General features: G+C 52.6%; 1 protein-coding gene across 1 annotated transcript in view; it reads right to left on the reverse strand.

Annotated features, from left to right (window-relative positions):
• Nucleotides 1–270: 270 nt before the first annotated feature.
• bsna (bassoon presynaptic cytomatrix protein a) overlaps nt 271–20,000 on the reverse strand; it is a gene marked incomplete at both ends in the record, with an annotated part of 88,376 nt that continues 68,646 nt past the window's right edge. Inside the window, 11 exons of the mRNA XM_083675421.1 lie at nt 271–311; nt 553–690; nt 1,373–1,466; nt 3,163–3,989; nt 5,540–7,235; nt 8,722–9,297; nt 9,407–9,701; nt 9,814–10,008; nt 10,315–10,586; nt 11,154–16,661; nt 17,349–17,834. Coding sequence (XP_083531547.1) covers nt 271–311; nt 553–690; nt 1,373–1,466; nt 3,163–3,989; nt 5,540–7,235; nt 8,722–9,297; nt 9,407–9,701; nt 9,814–10,008; nt 10,315–10,586; nt 11,154–16,661; nt 17,349–17,834 — 10,128 coding nt within the window. The remainder of the gene's footprint in view (nt 312–552; nt 691–1,372; nt 1,467–3,162; nt 3,990–5,539; nt 7,236–8,721; nt 9,298–9,406; nt 9,702–9,813; nt 10,009–10,314; nt 10,587–11,153; nt 16,662–17,348; nt 17,835–20,000) is intronic.

The raw sequence follows: 20,000 nt of genomic DNA on the forward strand, positions 1-20,000 counted from the left end.
TCAGAATTCAAAAAAGGCACTCCAACCTACACAGGATACCATCTTCACACCCCCCAAAATTGTATAAAGTGCTCTGGGAGAAAGACAAAAACTCAACCACCCACAGAGTTTGTCTGGGGAAAGAAATATCACACAGAACAAGTCTGTCTCATGTTCAACTGAGCTTCTCAAGAGACAGTGAGGAATGCTTTGTGCTTGAGCAGCGAGAGCGCTCTGTCTGACGGTGGCACAGGGGGAAGAAAGAGATCCACTCACCTTCAACTCAACACCTCACCATAACGAGGTGAACTTCTTGCCGAAACCGGAGATGGCTGTCAGATAAAAGAAAGATGGAGAGACAAAAGAGAGAGAGAGAGAGAGAGAGAGAGAAATGGGGAATACGTTACTTTTGGAAGGAACATAATAGAGTGATATTGACTATTCCTTCATTCCTTCATTCATTCCCACTATACCAAGTACAGTAGTATGTAGTGTAAAGGCTGTATTGGTATGATATGTTTTGGCAATACAGAGAGTGTAAAAACATGGAGTCTGGTCTCCAGCTCTGAGCACCTTCTCCTAGTTTTCCCGCCTGCTCCGCTGCTCCTCCAGGCAGGATGTTGGAGAGGAGGTTCCCTTCTGCCCCTGGCTGTCCTGCCGCCGCACTGCCTATACCGCCTGGTTTAGAACCTATACCACCAGCCTTGGAACCTGCGGGGGGTGGGGGGGGTGGGGGGGGGGGAGGAGGTTGAAGAGAGAGAGAGAGGAAAAAGAGAGGGATGAGGAGGAAGAAAAGAGGGGAAAGAGAGATAAGAATTAGAGCAACAGAGGTTTGCTCAGAAGAATTTTAAAAACAACACTTTTCCACCACCGTTTGAACCCTCTGTGAAGGCCACTCAGCAGGGCACTGTTCATACACACCATCTCCAGCAGGACTAACCATCTCTGACCCCAATATCTATTCCCCAAACACAACAGTCTGTTCGTCTGGTCGAGAGGTGCCTGTGGAGAATGTCATGTCCTTTTAACACAGGCGAATGCAAGCGAGCAGTGACACAGAAATGAACCATTTCTCTGTGTGTGTTTGGGAGTTTAGGATTATCCGTCCCATTATCCCAAGGCGTTCTCGCTGGATTATGGATCCCCGGGATTAAATGGGAGTCTGGACACCTGTGATACCTGATTACGTAATCTCTGTCCCAGTAAAGCATGTGGGAGAGTATTTAGTGTGAGTTTAGAGAGAGAGAGAAGGAGAGAGAGAGAGAGAGAGAGAGAGAGTGTGTGTGTGTGTGTGTGTGTGTGTGTGTGTGTGTGTGTGTGTGTGTGTGTGTGTGCTTGTGTGTGTGTGTGTGTGCGTGTGGTGCGTGTGCATGTGTGTGTGTGTGTGTTTTACCTATTCCTGTGAGTGGGGGTTGAGGTGTTTTTGCAGGTAGGGCCGTGGCTGCCTTGGCCCCAATGGCAGTGACAGGGGGAATGTCTATCTTCGCCTGTCGGAACAACAAGGGGGAAAGATAAGGACAACATTACGAGAGCAAACTGGATAGAGCCTTCTACTTCCCTCATGCACTTCAAGATGATCCTCACACCATCACTTCCTCTCAGATCTCATGCAAAAACTATCCAAAACAGCATGTAAAGATAGGAGAGGAATGTTGACACTGTATCCGGTGGTCCTCTGTGGCTCAGTGGGTAGAGCACGGTGCTAACAACGCTTAGGTTGTGGGTTTGATTCCCGCTTGGACCATATATACTGAAACGTATGCACTCACTGCAATGTAAGTCGCTTTGGATAAAAGCGTCAGCTAAACGGCGTATATTATTATTATACAGTATGTTCTATAGAAAACACTGAAAGCTGGTTATGGCGAGCATTGTTTATTGAAATGACAAATACAAAAATGCTTTCCACTGTCTTTATTGACAAGAAGCCAAGTTTAAACCGGTGTGAAGTACCAATATAGAGATGATGGAGAGAGCTGTTTAACAGTCTGCTGCTCCCCTACTGTGCTTTATTTGACAGACTTATGCATGAAATGATGGGTATTAACAGTGCCACAGTTCATTTGGCTGAACACAGTGGCAGCCAATCAATCAGGCGTGTGTGTGCATTTCGATATACAAACTGGGAATATGATCTCAGAGAGGGGTCATATGCTCAAATATGGCATAATTGGTTTAGCATGGTGGAAGTTTGCCAAATCAACACGCATTATCGTTTCGCATTCAATTTAGCCCCAGCGAACGGATGCAATGTATTTCATTGATTTCGATCCCTTCATTTAGAATTTTTTTTTTTAATCAATGCTTTTAATCATACAATGGGCCATTCGGGGAAAACAAATGCAGCCACAGTTAAAGTGAATGAGTTGAGAGGTTGGGATATGATTTATATGACTTCCTGTCAACACCATTTTCATAAGAGCTTTCAGAATAATTTCCTATCCAGTCCTACCCATACATAATAAAGAGGAATAAGGACTATTTCAATTTGACGACAACAACCTATAGGTACTGGGTATGTTGTCAGTACGGTATGCAAAGCATGACACATTGCAGAGGTAGAATTGCACATTGTATATCGTCTCCTGTTGCGAAAATACCAATGTATTCACAAACATACAGCAACAAACAAATGGAAACCAGGGAGACGGCGTTCCGCGGGAGACATTTTGGGGATGAATCTGCTCCGTGTGAATGAGAAGAGACAGAGGCAGTTACACTGCCGCTATCTGCACCCACCGCGCTAATCACAAGACAAGATAAGGTCTGCCAACAGGGGCCTCAGCACACATTTAAATAAACCCTCTTCTGAGAGTGATGTTCTGGGCCTTATCAGGGGGGGAGGAGGGAGACAGAGAAAATAAATGAGAGAAGGAGAGGGAGAGAGGAAATGTCTCCCAGTGTAAAAGAGAGACTGCACTGGTCAATGTAGATGGAGAGAAAGTGAATGCCTACATATATATATCTACCATCAGAGAGTAGGTTTAATACGAGGGTATCTATTTGAGCACCTATAAGTCCATGCTGACCTTTGAGGCAAGTCAAATGAGATGTGAAACCTCATGAGGCTACAATAATAGATTTTTTATGCACTGTGAATTTTGTGGCAATGTTTAAATGCTCTTTAAATAACGTTGATGTGTTGTTGTTTTTTTTTGGGGGGGGGGGATTTGATGTACTTACCGCAGTAGCTGGCAGTGGTCCAGCTTGTGGCTGGCGTCCAGCAGGACCAGGCTGACCAGGTTTAACCTGCTGTTGGGCCTGGGCTAGGCCTCCGGGTTGCTGCTGCAGGGGGGTGGTCCCTGCAACTGGCTGGGCCCCCCTGGCCGTCTGGGTCTGGGGCTGCTGCTGGAGCTGGGTCCTCTGGCCTGGAGGTCCATCCTGCTGGGAGGATGGACCACCCTGCCTCCCTGACCCCGGAGGCCCACCAGTGGAGCCCTGTCCCCGGCTGGAGCTGCTGCCGGGCCCCCTGGTGGACGGTGGGTGGCCCTGGAGGTCCTGCTGCTGCTGCTTCCTAGAGGAAGACTGCTGGTGGTGGGATGACTGCTTGGATGAGCGCTGGCCGCTGTGGTGGCGCTCTGATGGATCCCGGGAGTAGTCGGACGAGTGATACCCCTGGGAGGAGCGTGAGTCGGCCCCTCGCTTCGTGGACGACGACGACGACATCTGGCGGGAGTCGTGGCGCAGGGACGGGTCTTTGGGGTGGGCCTTGGAGGAGCGCGACGCGCGCGGTTCGTCCGAGTGGCGGGACGAAGAGGAGTGTCTCCCGGAGCTGCTGCTGCCGTGGTGACGGTGACCGCCGTCGCGCGGGGCGGAGTGCGAGCGTCCGTGTCCGTACTCGTCCTGAGGCCAGAGGTCTTCCTCGGGGGGCTCATCGTAGTCGTGGTAGGTGTGTTTGACGTGGCGGCTCCGGCCAGACGAAGAGTGACCCCCGCCTCTGTAGTGGCGCGTCCCGCGGACGTCTCTGGGCTTCTCGAACCAGTCGGTCTCCTCCTGGCTGAGGTGGTAGGCTTTGGAAACCAAGAGCAGATCACAGTCAATCTCCATGTCCGACGGAGACAGAGGCATGCAGGCTGAGACCATGCAAGAGAAGGGGGAAAAAAACGAAACAGAGAAAGAAAAAAGCAAAGAAGAGAGGCCGAGATTTACTCCACCCATCATGCGACAACACAGACACAATCACCGAACGTTAAAAACACACAATCATTGTCAACCCTATCGACGGCAACACGACACATAAAACACACACACACGCAACTTTAGAACACTCCAAAATACATGTCGTCGAGGAAAAAGTGAGGCACCTCGGAGTCTGAGGACATGCAAGAGGAAAACTAGAACAACTAGAGAAAGGAGCTGAACGTGGCAGTGGCTCATGCAGATTCAGGCGCTGGGCACAGACAGACAGACAGACAGACAGACAGACAGACAGACAGACAGACGGACGGACAGACAGACGTACATACAGACGGACGGACGGACAGACGGACAGTCGGCTGAGGCGAGAGCAGCCAGTTAAGCCCTCCGTAACGTAAACACCAGCATGCATCGACTCTCTCTCTCTCTCGCTCTCTCTCTCTCTCGCTCTCTCTCTCTCATCTAGTCTTTTCTCTGGGTGGGTGGGGGATGTTTAGACGTGGGCAGTGGTGACTGGCATACATCTCCCATTTACCTTCGCTGTCAGAAACAGCGCAATGCATATCGTCTATAATGTACGCATCGTCCGGTTTGTAGACGTGCGTCCTGGGCAAGTCCCGGATGTGGTCTTGGACGTCGGGCAGGGAGTGGCTGGAGCCGTACTGGCCGTAGTAATACTGACTACTGCGCCCGTCGTACGACTGGTCCAGGGGGCTGAGGGGGCTCTCCTCTTCCGAGTACTGCCTGGTGGGGTGGCGCCCCCGGCTGTAGCCCCCGTACGAGGATCGGTAGGACGAGCGATCCATGCCGTCTCTCTCGTAGGATCGGCTGCGGTAGCCGGCGTAGTCCCTGGACGAGATCTTGTCCATGCCGTAGCCCGTGGAGCGCGAGCGGCCCTGCGAGGACGTGTACATCCTGTCGTCCTCCTCCGGCACGCCGTAATACCGCCGCTGCTCGTACGCGTTGGCGCTCTTCCTCAGCCCGTAGGCCATGTCGTCCTGGAGACGGCGGGCTCGCGACACCACCGTGCAGCCGCCGCCGCCGACGCCACCGCCTCCGGAGGTCATGGTGTAGGACGCCAGGTCGGCCTCCACGTCCCGGGCCTCCTCGATGGGGGAGAACTTGGACATCTTCTGCTCCATCATGCCCTGCTTGCGATGGTGCTTGCTGCGTTTGGACGCCATCACCACCGCCGGACCCAGGCTTTTGGACCCTGAGTGCTTCTGAACGCCGGCGCCGGCGCGGCCCGCCACCGGGACAGTGGAGGTGTGTTTGCCGTAGTCGTCATAGTAATAGGGGGAGGACCCCCCACCCATGCTAGTGCTGACCATCATGCTGCCACTGCCGCCACCGCCGCCGCCGCCCACTACGCGGCCGTGCCCGTGCATCATGTCTGACCCTCGCGGGTGGTAGCTGCTCTTACCCCTGCTGCCGTGCTGGTCGTACAGGTCTTCCTCCCGCTCCCGCAGCTCCTCCTCCGGCCTGCCGTAGGAGCTGCCTCGCGACGTCGCCGGCGGGACGCCGCCGCCGCCGCCGCTCTCCCCCGGGTAGCGTCCTCCTCCGTGTCCTCCTCCTCCTACGCCTACGTCTCCGCGGTGCATCATGTCCTGCGTCGTCAACCCCATCCCCGGCCCCATCCCCGGCACGCCGCCCTCCTTGGTGAGCTCGCTGATGTCGTCGCACATGACGTAGTTCCTGGGAACGCTCTGTTCCAGGCCTGAGGTGCCGTAGAGGGATGGGTCGCAGGTGCCGTAGGTGGACGGGCTGTCCACGTTGTGGAGACGCTCCGAAGTCGCCTCTGGACCCTTGTAGTGGCCGTAGCTGTTGGCTACTGTGGACGTGTACTGGCCGTAGGAGCTGGCCGTGGTAGTGGTGTAGCCGTAAGCGTTGGCTGCGGTTGAGGTGTACTGGCTGCTGCAGTAGCTGTTGGCTCCCGTTGCTGGATACTGGCCGTAGGTACCGGAGACCGCCGTGGAGTATGGGCAGTAGGCGCTGGCCATGGTGGTCCCACCAGTGTACTGTCCATAGGGGGCGACACCGGAGGAGGAGTAGGTCGCATCTTGAGCCGTGGTGGTCACCACTACGGTGGGGTTGCTTATGATCTCGTAGTTAGTGGGCATCTTGTGCTCCAGGTCAGCCAGCGAGGTCTGCCTCGGCCTCTGGTGGACGGTGAGGATGTCTGCTTGCGGCTGGTAGGGGGTGGTCTGGCCCCCAGGGTAGGACGCCTGGCTGGGGTAGGGAGAGGTGTGGGTGGGGTAGGGAGGTTGGCCAGGGGGGGCAGGGGTGAAGCCGGTGTGGCTGGGCTGTGGCTGGGGCTGAGGAGGGGGCCCCATACCCAGCCCTGGGTCTGTCTGGTAGGGGGGCTGGCTCTGAGGGTAGGTATGGGAGGGGTAGGACCCCTGCGCTTGGTAGGATGGGGGAGGAGGGTGGGTCTGGAGCGGGGTGGGCTGGGGCTGGGCCTGGGCCTGGGAGACTGTAGGGTAAGGGGGCTGGTTGAACCCCTGGGTCTGGTACGGGGTGGTGGGCTGGGGGGCGGGCGCCTGCTGGCTCTGGGGGTACTGGTAGGAGACGAAGGATTGGGTGATGGGAGGGTACTGGGCGGCAGTGTTGAGGTCAGAGGTGAACTGGCTGAGCGGCGCCGTGCTCGGCCTGGTCAGCAGCCCGTTCTCTCTCTCGTAGGACACGGCGGCCGCCGCCAGCCGCAGGTTGTTCAGCTCACTGTCGGACATGTAGTCCCGGGCGTCGCCCATGCAGCGGAGGTAGGCGATATCCCTCCGCTCCCTCTCCTTCACCAGGGTCTCCTTGCGCTGGTGGATGCCCAGCTCCAGGTAGCGCAGCTTGGCGTCGATCTCCTTCTCCTCCTCCTCCAGCTCGGCCTGCTGCTTGCGGAGCTTGGTGGACTCCTGCTCCACGGCCTTCAGCTCGTGGGTCAGGTCCTTCAGCAGGCTGGCCTTGGCTGCCAGGCCCGGCCGCGTGCCCGCCTTCAGGGAGGGCACGGAGGGCATGTAGATCTGGGGGAGGGCAGGGGTGATGATGGGGAGGTGGGCCTCCTCTGGCGGGGGGCTGGGCAGCGTCCGCTTCACCTTCCTCAGGAGGGAGCTCTGCTGGAGGGCAGCCAGCTGGAGAGGAGACAGGGAGAGCAGGGAGAGCAGGGGTTAGGGATAAAGCATGTACAGTCAAATACAACAACACAAACATTATTGTACAGTATCTATTTATCAAGGAAAGAAATAAGAAGAGAAGAAGAAAGAAAAGAGAGAGAAAAGAGACGTCGGGCAGGGAGTGGAAAATTAAAGAGAAAATTAATAAGAAATAAAAAGAAATTAATAATGCTACTATTTGAATCTCTATGAATGTCAGTATTCTCCTACAATTGAACAAAGTGAAACTATGCTCTCTGTAGGTTGACATCTAAAGAAAACATCTCCACAATAAATAGGAATATTACATTAAATATTAAATATTTCAATATGGCATCCTGTGATATACCACCACCATACCACAATAGTTGCTGTAATGAATTCATAATTTCATCGGGTTAATTAAACTTGGGACTCCATTGGGGGTTAAATTAATCACATCCACAGTCCCCAGAAATGGTGGGGGGAGAGATAGCCACAGAAGCAGCGTTATCATACAGCACCTGCGTTTCTTCTTTTGGCTCTATGCTCCAAATGTTTGGATTTGAAATCAAACAATCACTATGAGGTTAAAGTAGATATGGCATTTGTGTACATATTGGTTTCACCATTCAGAGATTACAACACTTTGTATGCATAGTACCCTTATTTCAGGGTACCCAAAAGTGATTTATTAGATTTATTAAATGTCAGAATTAAGCACTCATTTTTAGTATTTGGTCGACAACCCTTTGCATGCTATAACTGCCTGAAGTCTGCGACCCATTGACCCCACCAGAAGCTGGATATCTTCTTGGTGATGCTCTGCCAGGCCTGTACTGCAGCTATCTTCATCTTTTGAGGACGTTTTACTTATAGTCTCCTCTTCAGCAAATGAAATGCATGTTCAATAGGATTTAAATATGGAGATTGACTTGGCCAGTCAAGAACCTTCGACTTTTTGTCCTGGAAAAAACTCTCTAGTTGCTATGGCAGTATGTTTTGGATCATTAGATCCAAACCTCATAGTAACTGTTTCATTTCATTTAATTGAAATCCATCCAAAATCCTAACTTTTGGAGTGTAGAGCTAAAAGAAGAAAAAATGCTTCACTGTCCCATTACTTACGCAGGGCACTGTATTTATGTTACCCTGCTACATTACATTATGTGTAAGTAGGGTGCAAAATATGATTCCAATGAAGGCCCTACAGTTAAGGTTTTGAAATAGCAAAAATAATAAATGGATAGCTCACTTAAATGTCAGGATTTGTTAAGTATTTACACCCATTTAAAGTGATCTGTATTGAGGGACAAAATTGGAATCCACAATTTCCCTTCTTAGGAAGAGTAACAGTCCATCACAGGGTCAAATGTCTTCGTAAACTGTGTATGTTGATGTATAAAAAAGTCATACAAAGACACAGGATTGGAAAATTGTGGTAATATTAGGATGCCAATTCTATAAACATAATCTCAACACCCACCTGGCTCTGGAGAGCTTGCTGCTGGTACAGAGACAACCTAGCCTTGGTGTGTTCGTCCGTGGTGGGGCTGAGGGGCTTGGGGTCCGACATGGACCTCTGTGTGTTCTTAATGGGGCGAGGCATGGTGGGGTGGCGCTGGGGCGACTCTGCCGTGTAGGACTTCTGCTGGGGGGTCACATGGGCCTTATTCAGCCTCTCGTTGGACAGGGAGTTCTCCAGGAGACGGTGGGGGGAGACAGGGGAGACAGGGGAATAGAGGACCTGGGGGGACTTGGGGGTCTGGCGGATCAGACTGGAGAGGGACTCGTTGTGGAGATGGTGTTGGGGCTGGTAGTTGATCTCCAGGGGGTCCGGCCTCCTCCGCTCAAACTTGGCCGCGTTCTGCTGCTGGCGCTGGGTTAGCGGGTCGGCCGAGCCCACGAGCTGGGCACTGGTGGAATAGGGACTGATGGTGGTGGGCACACTGAGCTGAGGGACCACCACGCCCTGGGACTGGGCCTCGGGGTCCGTCTGGCAGGCCAGGCTCTGACCCTTCTGGGTCCTCTCTGGGCCAGAGATGTAGTGGACGATCTCCACCTGTTGAGTTGAGAGCACCATGTTTACCAGCAGTTGTTATTGTTTATACAGCTACACTGTGTGTCCAAGGCAATTTTCCCACGGGACAAAAGAGCTGCTCTAATGTTACCTTGTTGGGGTCTGGCACGGTGACGTGGATGGCCGGGGAGATCCCCCTTCCCAGCTGGTCCGTCTCAGTCTGGCAGGAGCAGTCCCTGATGGTCTGGATGGCGATGCTGGAGGACACCGTTTTGGAGGCGGCTGCCGGGTCGGTCTTGGAGTCGGCCCCGGCCTCAGAGTGCTTGGAGAAGCGCGACCTCCTGCGTCTCACGGGCTGCTCCCACTCCACCTTCTCCTCGTCGTCGTCCGTCTGGACACTGCAGTCCACGCTGCGTCGGTTGCGTCTGCGCCGTGACATCATGTACCTAATCAAACAGCCATCAAAAACATACTGGTTTAGTCTAGGTTTTAAGCACTATACATGGAGTATAAAATTTGATTTTTATTATTATTATTATTATCGATCATCATCATCACCTGTCCTCCCCGTCCTCGTCGTCAGTCTGGACACAGCTGTCTACGATCCTGCGGGCTCCATAGTACAGGACACTCTCTCCCTCCATCCCGTCCCTTAGTCGGGGCATGGAGTTCTGCTTCCTCATGTTGCTCCTGTTCTCCATCGGTTCCTCGTTGTTCCTCAGACACATCTCAGAGGAGGAGTTGGGCAGGGACCTGGAGGAGAAGAGAGAAACCAGAGAGAGAAAGAGAGACCTTGCGTTATACAAAAAGAAAATATCTCTTCAATCTTCAGGACACTGAAAGCTTTCATTCATTCACACTCCTTTCAAACATTTTATCTTCACGGTTTTCTTTCAGCGACATTGTAGCCTAATACCCCTTAGCTAAATTGAATTATATAGAATAGAATAGAATAGAATAGAATAGAATAGAATAGAATAGAATCAAATAGGTTACTTTGTTATATCCATTAGGACACCAGGACGTTGTCACTCTTCTCATTCATTCCTACAGGTTTACCTGGAGTTGAAGCCGACCTGTCCCTCTCCACCATAATGCTGCGCACTCTGTCCATTCTGGGCCACAACGGCAGACAGTTCCGCGTGCATGCTCAGAGCTGCGGCTGCCGCTGCTGCAGCCGTTGCGGTCTTCTGCCTCTTCTGCTCCTCGAGCTGCTGCTGGAGCTGCTGTTGGAGGGACTGTATCTGGTCGAGCTGAGCTTTCTGCTGGGCGAGCTGCTCTCTCTGCATCACCAGCTGGTTCTCACGCTCGTTCTGCTGTTGCTGTAGGACCTGCAAGGAAGAGTTGATATGTAATGAATGATTCGTACGACATGGGTGGACCTGAAAAGAGATGGGGTGGGTCATGGTAATGAGTGACTTGTTTGATTGCAAGTCACCTTTAATTGCAAAATGAAAAGGACACTGTAAGTAGAGGACCAAAGGTTGGTTTTTGAATGAATTGTCCCTTTACAATAAAACACTGAGATGGTTTGAAAATGTGACTTGACTGATGTTTTCTCTGTAAACAATCGATCCCTATTTGTCTCTGGACTCCTAATCCCAGGTGCCTGTACATTTGTTTTGTTTAAAGCCACATTGCATCTTTTGGGGTTATGCTTAGGGAAAGACAGTTGTTATAATCTCTTTAAAGTATTCATAAGTCATATATTCTTCAAAATCATGTATATTTCATAGGTTGAAAATCAGCTAATCTTACAGGCTGTGGCTTTAACATGTTTCTTTTAAAGTTTTTCTTGGCTAGTTGGCTGTTTTTGTTATTCTTCAGTGTCTAACTGTGATGTTTTTAGTTTTTTTAACAAAACATAATAAGACAAACAGTTTAAAAAAGAAATGTACCTGTTCCTTGATGGTCTGCAGCTCCTGTATCTCTCTCTGCACGAGCATCTGTTCCTTCTCCCTGTGTCTCTGCAGCTCCATGCGTTCTCTCTCCAGCTCCTCCTGCAGACGTAGCTGACGTAGCTTCTCTAGCTCCACCCGCTCCCTCTCCATCTGTAGCAGCTGCTCCTGCTGCCGTTGCAGCCTCTCCTCCTCCGTCTCTGTCTCTGGGTTGACCGGACCTGGGGGGCCGGTGGAGGGTGCTGGGCCTGGGGGTGGGGGCTGAGTGAGGCCCTGAGCCTGGGGCTGACCGTAGCTGTGTGCTGGGGGGTAAGAGTGGGCATGCGGGGGCTGGGGGAGCTGCCCAGGAGCCTGTGCTTGTTGGTGTGTTGGAGGCTGCATGTGTGTTGGGGGAGGCTGTGCCTGGTGCTGGGGCTGACCTGGGGTCTGGAGGTGCAGGTGACTTTGAGTCAGGTTCATTGGCTGCTGCTGGGGCTCTGCTGGAATGGAGACAGGGGTTGTGGCCGAGGTGTGGGCCACAGCAGCTTGGCCCATCAGGTGACTAGGAGGTTGACTGGAGGGTGCAGCCGCCGATGACGTCACAGAGGGCTTCCCTAGGTAGACAGGTGCATCCTGGGCCGTAGTTATAGCCATTGCCACGCACACAGGCACCGCCGAAGTGGTGGCTACTGGGAAGACGCTGGGCGTCGGGTATCTGTATGGTGCCTGCGCTGACAGAGGCATCCGTGGGTTCACAGCAGGCATCCTCGTGAGGCTTGCCAGAGGCACGGGGGTCATATTAGCTGTAGGGTAAGGCCTGTACAACCCCCTCAGCACCGGGCGCATGACAGAGGAAGGCTGGGTGGTGATGGGCAGGGTGGAGGCGATGGGGGTGTTGATGGTAGAGTAGATCATCCCATCAGCTGATCTCAAGGCGGAGGGATACATGGCTCTGAGGCTGGCTTGTCTAGCATTGATGAGATTGGTAAGCGCTAGGCTGTGAGAGATAGGCTTCCCATCAGGTCCATATAATAGGTTAGGTCTCATAGAAGTCAAGCCTGTCATGTTTAGCCTACCACCAGGACCGGTCCCTCTTCCTACTCCGTACTGCATCAGCTCCGGGTTGCTGCCATAGCGGTCCATTGAGTTGAGGGCTGCACACATCCGGCTGATTTCCCTGGCTGTTGTGGCGCTGTACTGGGCCAGGTTGGACTCCTGGAAGCTCGCCAGGTCACGGGAGGTGTAGCCGTAGTCAGAGCTGATGTTAGACAGGGAGTTGAACCTGCGGATGGGCAAGGCCTGGGCAGTGATGTCACCCTGGTGACGTAGGTCTGTGTAGGAGCCATATTGCATCCCCATCCCTAAGTAACCTCCCTCATAGGCATGTTTCATAGTAGTAAGGTCCACAGCAAGCTCTCCTGATGCTTGGATGTGTGCGTCTAGCTTTGACTGGTAGGACTGGAGCCCTGCCTCTGCTAGGTTTGTTTCAGACAGTGAGGGCTGTAGCCGCCCAGGGTAAGGCAGCGTATAGGCTTTACGCCCATCCATTGGAAACTCATGGTATAGATGACTCTCAGGGTCCGACTCATATGTGAGAGGTGGTGCTGAGGGGGGCTGTGGCGCTTGAACAGCCTCTTTCTCGTCCACATTGGGCTTCTGCGAGAAGGGACCCCCAACACAGCTGCCCCCGAATGGAAGGCGGTAGACCACATCACAGCATGCCGGCTGGTTCTCAGCTTTAATCTGGCCCGTGAGGTCCATAGCGTCCCTCCCCTCCTCTATCGGCTTCACCAGCTGGGTCACCGGCGCCCCTTGCGGAGCTCCGTCCATCTGCACCATCATGGCATGAGGGGGCTTTCCCCCAGCCAGGTTCACCACCCCTGGAGGCGTGGGCTTACTCTTCAGCTCCAGGGGAACTCCTCCAGTACCATAGATATCTGTGGTGATGGCTGGGGATATAGCACTGACTACGGCCTGGGTCTTGCTGGTCTGGCTCACCAGGAGATCCTTCTTCAGCAAAGGCATCTGGCCTGGGAGCGTGTATCTGCCGAAAGAAGAGACCTGTTGATGTTGTTGTTGTTGTTGTTGTTGTTGCATCTGGTGGTGTTGTTGTAGCTGCTGTTCTAAGAGCTGTTGTTGTTGTTGCAGTTTCTGCTGTTGTTGTAGAAGCTGCTCCTGCTGGATGCTGAGGTCTTCCAGCTTGGCGTCGATCTTGGGGATGGATGGGTCGGTGGGCGGGGGCCTGTTCTGTGAGAGACATACAGCTGAGCCCATGCCCTGTCCCAGGTCCATCCTGTTCTGTAGAGGGTCCCCGTAGACCACAGGCTGTCTGGGCTGGCTAATAAACATGGAGGCTGCCACGGTGACGCTGACGGTTGTGGCGGTGGACACCATCACGTGGGGGTGTTCCTGGGAGTTCAAGTTCATGATGAGGGGCTGGACAATGGTGGAGTGGCGGGAGGGGCTCCCCTCTGGCCCTCCCGTGTATCTACGTGTCTCTGTGGCCAGAGAGGTCAGATCCATACCTTGGTCGGTCATGATAATAGGAGCTGGTTTAGTAACGGTCCTCAGATCCACCACACTTCCTCCATGGATCATTTGACCTTGTTCTACTCTACACGTCCCAGGCACAGTGGAGATCCTGCAGAGTGAGATGTTGTCCATTGACATTGACCCACGTGTGTATGTGCTCGCTGTAGTGACCATACTAGTGCCTACACTGACCTTCTCCACCTTCTGTGTTCTATAGAAGCCATGCTGAGGGGACTGGTGGTATGGTGGAGTGTCAGGGGGGCTGGCCTGGGGAGAGTAGGCGTCGAATGTCGACTGGCGGCTGAATCTGGTTGGTGACGATAAGGGTGAGGTTGCGGTGTTGACTGTCATTGGCTTGCCTGGGCTGGTAGGTTCAGAGCCCACATATGAAGCGTCCTGGGAGGAGTGCTGTCTGTAGAGGCGTGGGGATACAGCACGGTGGGGGGTCTGGGTACCCTGTGCCAATGCTGGGGAAGTGGGGCCGGACCCCCCAGATGGGGCCACCATACCCGAGCTGAATGTCTGGGTGGAGAACTCAGCGGTGGCTCTTCTGGAGGGGGAGCATGTCGGGCTCTGGTTGGGGGGCGAGGGGGACAGAGGGGGGCTAGAGCTCTTGTAGTAAGAATACATCTTTGTAGAGCGGGCCTCTATGATGTGCTCTGAGGATGTGGCGCTGTCTCTTACCTGGACCCCTCGGCTCTCTCCCACCCTCCTGGCTACCACCTCTCTCTGGCTGTAGGCCTGTGTGATTTCTGCTATCTTACTGCACACACTGGAGACTGTTGTGGTAGATGTAGCTGGACCTCCAGTCTGACGTCCATAGATAGTAGACTGTGTTGTAGTCATGGTCTGACTGACACTGGTCTGAGATATAGTCACTGCGTCCCTGGCGTAAACACCATAGGCAGCTATGGTAGTGGCAGCCGCCACAGGAGTAATTCCATTTTTACCGGCCTGGCCCTTTATCCTGTCTTTGGAGAAGTGCTGCGTCATGCGAATATCGGGGATCCCTACCCTGGTCTCAGCGAAGGAGACGGGCGCGGAGAGCTGTGTGGGGCTGGTTCCAGGAGTCAAGAGAGCGTTGCTCTGCTCCAGGAGCTTAGCGAAGGCAGAACCTGTGTCCAGCAGCTGTTTCTCTGGATAGGTGTTGACCGTCTCCACCTGCTCCTCTGCCTGCTGCTGCTGCTGGAGCTCCCGGGCTGAAGACTGGTGCATCTTGGTGATGTTCTGAGAGGTCTGGCGGATCTCCTCGTAGATGTCGCCTGTCTCCGTCCCCTCGATGTCGTAGCCTGCCTGGTCCGGTTCATATTCGTAATCATCCTCATACCCCTGTCCGTTGACGTCCTCATCATAGTACTGTTGCCCCGGCCTCCCTTGCTGTTGCTGTTGTTGTTGTGGTTGTGGTTGTTGTTGTTGTTGTTGTTTCTGCAGCATCTCTGCTTTCCTCATCATCTCCTCATATACCTCCTCAGCACTCTTCAGCGGCTTGCTGCTAGAGGAGGAGGCCGTGGTGGTTGTAGTCGATGACGACTTCTCTGTGGGAGAGTACAGAGACATGAATGTGGGCAGGTTATACTCACTGCCCGACTTGTAGAGTTTAGACTCGTAGCCCTCGGCCTCTGAGTCCAGGCTCTGGGGGGAGTACTCTGAGGCTGACGACCGGTGTAGCTCCTCCATCTCGGCAGCTTGTCTCAGCTCCTCTGTGGGTGAGGCGTCTTCAATGGGGGAGAGGTTGCTGGGGGGTGTCTTGGACCTCTCCCTGCGTCTCTGGGCCCTCAGCTCCTCCTTGTCTCTCTTGGTCTTCCTGGCCGTGCTGCGTATCCTCGCCTGCTCCAGGTCTCTCATCTTCTCCTGCTCCCTCAGAAGTTCCTCCTCCTCCCTCAGTTCGTCCTCCTCTGAGGAGTCCTCGATGGTGGGGAGGAGGGGGCCGTGGGAGCGGTGGCGTGCCTTCCTCTGCTGTTTAGCCTCCTCCAATCTCTGCCTGCGGCTGGGGCTGCTGTCGCTGTCATCCTCCATGGAGGAGATGGAGGTGGGGGACGTGCCAGAGGTGTAGCTGGAGGTGGTGGGAGGGAGGGTGGAGGAGTACTCACCCCTGGAGCGCTCCTCAGGAGACCCTGTCAGGCTCTCCATCTCCAGCTCGGGCTCCCGGTCCAGGCTGAGGTCGTTCTCGTTGCTCAGGTCCATGTCGCGACTGTAGCTGCTGGTGTTGTTGAGCTCGATGGTCTTGAAGCGCCGCAGGCCTCCCAGGCCTCCCTCTTCCCCTTCCTCCGCGGAGCCTTTGTAGACGTCCGAGGAAGACTTGGTGTCCTCCTCGAAGCTGCTCGAGTGGTGCTGGAGGCGTCTCTTCTCCTTCCCTGAGTCTGAGATGTGCTTGTGTGTCTTTTTGGGCTTCTGATAGCCGTAGCCTTCGTCCTCCTCGTCCTCCTCCTCCATCTCCTCCTCGTCTTCGTCCTCTTGGTCCTCATCCGCGCTCATCTCCATGATCTGCCTCCTCATAAACTCCTCATCCGTCATCGCCTCCGGCTCCACCGGGGTCGCGCTCTTCTCCTCCTTCACCTCCTTCTTGTGCTCTCTTTTCCCCTCCCAGTCTCCTCCTCCGTCCTCCTCTTCCTCCTGTATGTCCTCCAGCTCTTCGTCAGAGTCGTACGCCTCCGGGGTGATGGACAGCGACCGCGGCCTCTGCTTCCTGTCATCAGGGTCCCGGTCCCGGTGGTGCCTCGTCCGGCCTCTCTCCCGCTCCCTGTCCCTCTCCTCAGCAGGCAGGGCCTTGGTGCCCTCCAGAAGGGGCCTCATGGAGCTCTCCAGCTTGGTGATCTCAGAGGGGCTGGGGGGGCTGCCGCGCCCGCTGATGCCTCTCTCGCTGAGCTTCATCTCTTCCTCCTCGATCAGGCCGGTGATCTCGCTGTGGGAGCTGGAGATGCCATCCGAGCTGTAGCCTGTGTCGCTCAGGCTCTGGGGGCTGCGAGACAGGTCATGGGTGCTGTTTTTCATGGTTTCCTGAAGGCAGAAGTGATGAGAGGAGAAGAACAACACGTCAGGGAGAAGAAATGGATCATAACAATATATCCGCCTTGAGAAGAGACACAGATATGTTCTTTGGTCATCTCTATTCTATCATTTCAATACATTCCTTGTCCTTCCATGGTCACAAAGTACCAGCAAATGTTAGAGCGAAACACTTTCAGCTCCACTTTGAATTTATATCAGCACTAATTCACTTTCACTAAAGCCTTGATAGCATTGCATATTCATCGGCGTGCTGCCAATCTTAACCTCTTCCGCATTTCAAAGGGAGCGATGGATAATATTGAGTGAAAAAAAAAGAACACATTTGTTTTCTCTCTAGAGTTAATCTATCAATTCCCTGGGGCTCCATCAGCACTACCTAATAGACATCAATAGCAAAGTGCAAAAGAAGAGAGGTGGCCACAGACCTAAGATCAGATTCCCTTTTCAAAAGATTTCTCACACTGAGTACATTATCCAATTTCAAATACACTGTTTCTCAACTGACATCTTGCTGGGTTGCTGTTGAGAGGATCTAAATGTCAATGAAAATAAGTGATGTAAATACAATTCATGAATTAAACACCATTCAATACACTTCTTGTGTCAAGTGAATGCAAATGAATCCCAATCCTGATCTATGACACGAATTTCTGAAATACCTAAAAGGAGACTTACATCATAATGTCTTGACTTCTTCATCTCCTTAATCGGTGTGATGGGCTCTCCCTTCTTCTGTGTGGGTTTGGTATCTTTGTCAGGTACCGGCTCAGTTTCCTCCTCCTTGTCTGGTTTTGGCATGGTCCTCTCATCTGTGGCCTTCTGCTGTTTCTGGGCCTCGGTGGCAGGTGTAGGTGTGGGCTGGCCAGGGGTCTTCATGTCCCCAGGTTGTTTGGCTGCGGTCGGGGCGAAGGGTCCGCTCCCCGGCCCCGTCTGGGGCTTCTGCTGCTGGGGCTGCATTCCTTTCTGCCCCTGCTGCTGCTGATTGGTCGTTTTCTGGAAGGGTGTCTGCTGAGCTGGCTGCTGACTGGCCGGTGCTTGGTGGCGTGGCGATCCCATTGGTTGGTGTTTTGGAGATGGATGAGGAGCAGGAAGTGGGGAGTCTCCAAGCCCTCCGGACATCAACCGCTGGGTCTGGCAGTTCAGACACAGCCACTCCTTCTTCTGCAAAATAAAACAGACACAAACACAGGTGTTTATCAATCTTTTGAATTATTGATATTCATTGTACTCTCTCCCTTTGAAAGCTGGCAGTGCCCACAATATTTTCAGTTCATAAATATGTATTTCCTGATGGGATGATATAGCAATACCATGACACTTCAGATATACTGTATCATGCCCTTTGAAAGGAAGAAAGAAAGTAATGAAGCAATGAAAGAAAGGAAGGGAGGGAGAAAGGAAGGAAGTGAGGAAAGAAGGGACGATGGATGGAAGGAAGGAAGGAAGGACGGAAGGAAAGAAGGACGTTTTTTTCCGCGGGAAATACTATATGCATGACTTTACATTGTAATCAGATTAACCTGGAGACGCTATAACCTAGACGTGCAGGGTGGCTGGAGAGAGACAGGAGAGGTGGAGACAGGAGAGGGAGAGACAGGAGAGGGAGAGACAGGAGAGGTGGAGACAGGAGAGGGAGAGACAGGAGAGGTGGAGACAGGAGAGGGAGAGACAGGAGAGGGAGAGACAGGAGAGGTAGAGACAGGAGAGGGAGAGACAGGAGAGGGAGAGACAGGAGAGGTGGAGACAGGAGAGGGAGAGACAGGAGAGGTGGAGACAGGAGAGGTGGAGACAGGAGAGGGAGAGACAGGAGAGGGAGAGACAGGAGAGGTGGAGACAGGAGAGGGAGAGACAAGAGAGGGAGAGACAGGAGAGGTAGAGACAGGAGAGGGAGAGACAGGAGAGGTAGAGACAGGAGAGGGAGAGACAGGAGAGGGAGAGACAGGAGAGGTGGAGACAGGAGAGGGAGAGACAGGAGAGGTGGAGACAGGAGAGGGAGAGACAGGAGAGGTAGAGACAGGAGAGGTGGAGACAGGAGAAGGAGAGACAGGAGTTTACAGTTCCACTACAACACATCTTGGAGGGTCTATTTCAGCAGCCACCAAGCTAACCCTAACCCTAACCCACACAACAATAGGATCCCTGCTACTCTGGGAGATGGGGAAGTATTAAGCCTCTTAAAGCTATAAGACATACAGTTAGGTCCATATATAGTTGGACTCTGACACAATTTGTTTGTTATTTTAGCTGTTTACCAAAACATATTCAAGTTACAATTATATATTAATATGGGCTTAAAGTGCAGACTCTCAGCTTTAATTTGAGGGTATTCACATTCAAATTGGAGGAAGGGTTTAGGAATTACAGCTCTTTTATATGTAACCCTCTCTTTTTCAAGGGACCAAAAGTAATTGGACAATTGACTCAAAAGCTGTTTCATAGACATGTGTGGGCTATTCCTTTGTTATTTCTTTATCAATTAAGCAGGTAAAAAGCAAGAGTTGATTCTGAGTGTGGCATTTGCATTTGGAAGCTGTTGCTGTGAACTCACAACATGCGGTCAAAGGAGCTCTCAATGCAAGTGAAACAGGCCATCCTTAGGCTGCAAAACAAAAAAAATCCATCAGAGAGATAGCGGCAATATTAGGAGTGGTCAAATCAACAGTTTGGTACATTCTGAGAGAAAAAGAACGCACTGGTGAGCTCGGCAACACAAAAAGGCCTGGACGTCCATGGAAGACAACAGTGGTGGATGATCGCAGGATCCTTCACATGGTAAAGAAAAACCCCTTCACAACATCCAGCCAAGTGAAGAACACTCTCCAGGAGGTAGGCATGTCATTATCCAAGTTTACCATAAAGAGAAGACTTCACCAGAGCAAATGCAGAGGGTTCACCACAAGGTGCAAACCATTCATAAGCCTCAAGAATACAAAGGCCAGATTAGACTTTGGCAAAAAAACATCTAAAAAAGCCAGCCCAGTTCTGGAACAGCATTCTTTGGACAGATGAAACTAAGATCAACCTGTGCCAGAATGATGGGAAGAAAAAAGTATGGAGAAGGCTTGGAACGGCTCATGATCTGAATCATACCACTTCTTCTATAAAACACGGTGGAGGCAGTGTGATGGCATGGGCATGCATGGCTTCCAATGGCACTGGGTCACTAGTGTTTATTGATGATGTGACAGAGGACAGAAGCAGCCGGATGAATTCTGAAGTGTTTAGGGATATACTGTCTGTTCAGATTCAGCCAAATTCAGCAAAGTTGACTGGACAGCGCTTCACAGTACAGATGGACAATGACCCAAAATATACTGCAAAAGCAAC

Source organism: Argentina silus (assembly GCF_951799395.1).
Source record: "Argentina silus genome assembly, chromosome: 8".
Classification (NCBI taxonomy): Eukaryota; Metazoa; Chordata; class Actinopteri; order Argentiniformes; family Argentinidae; genus Argentina; species Argentina silus.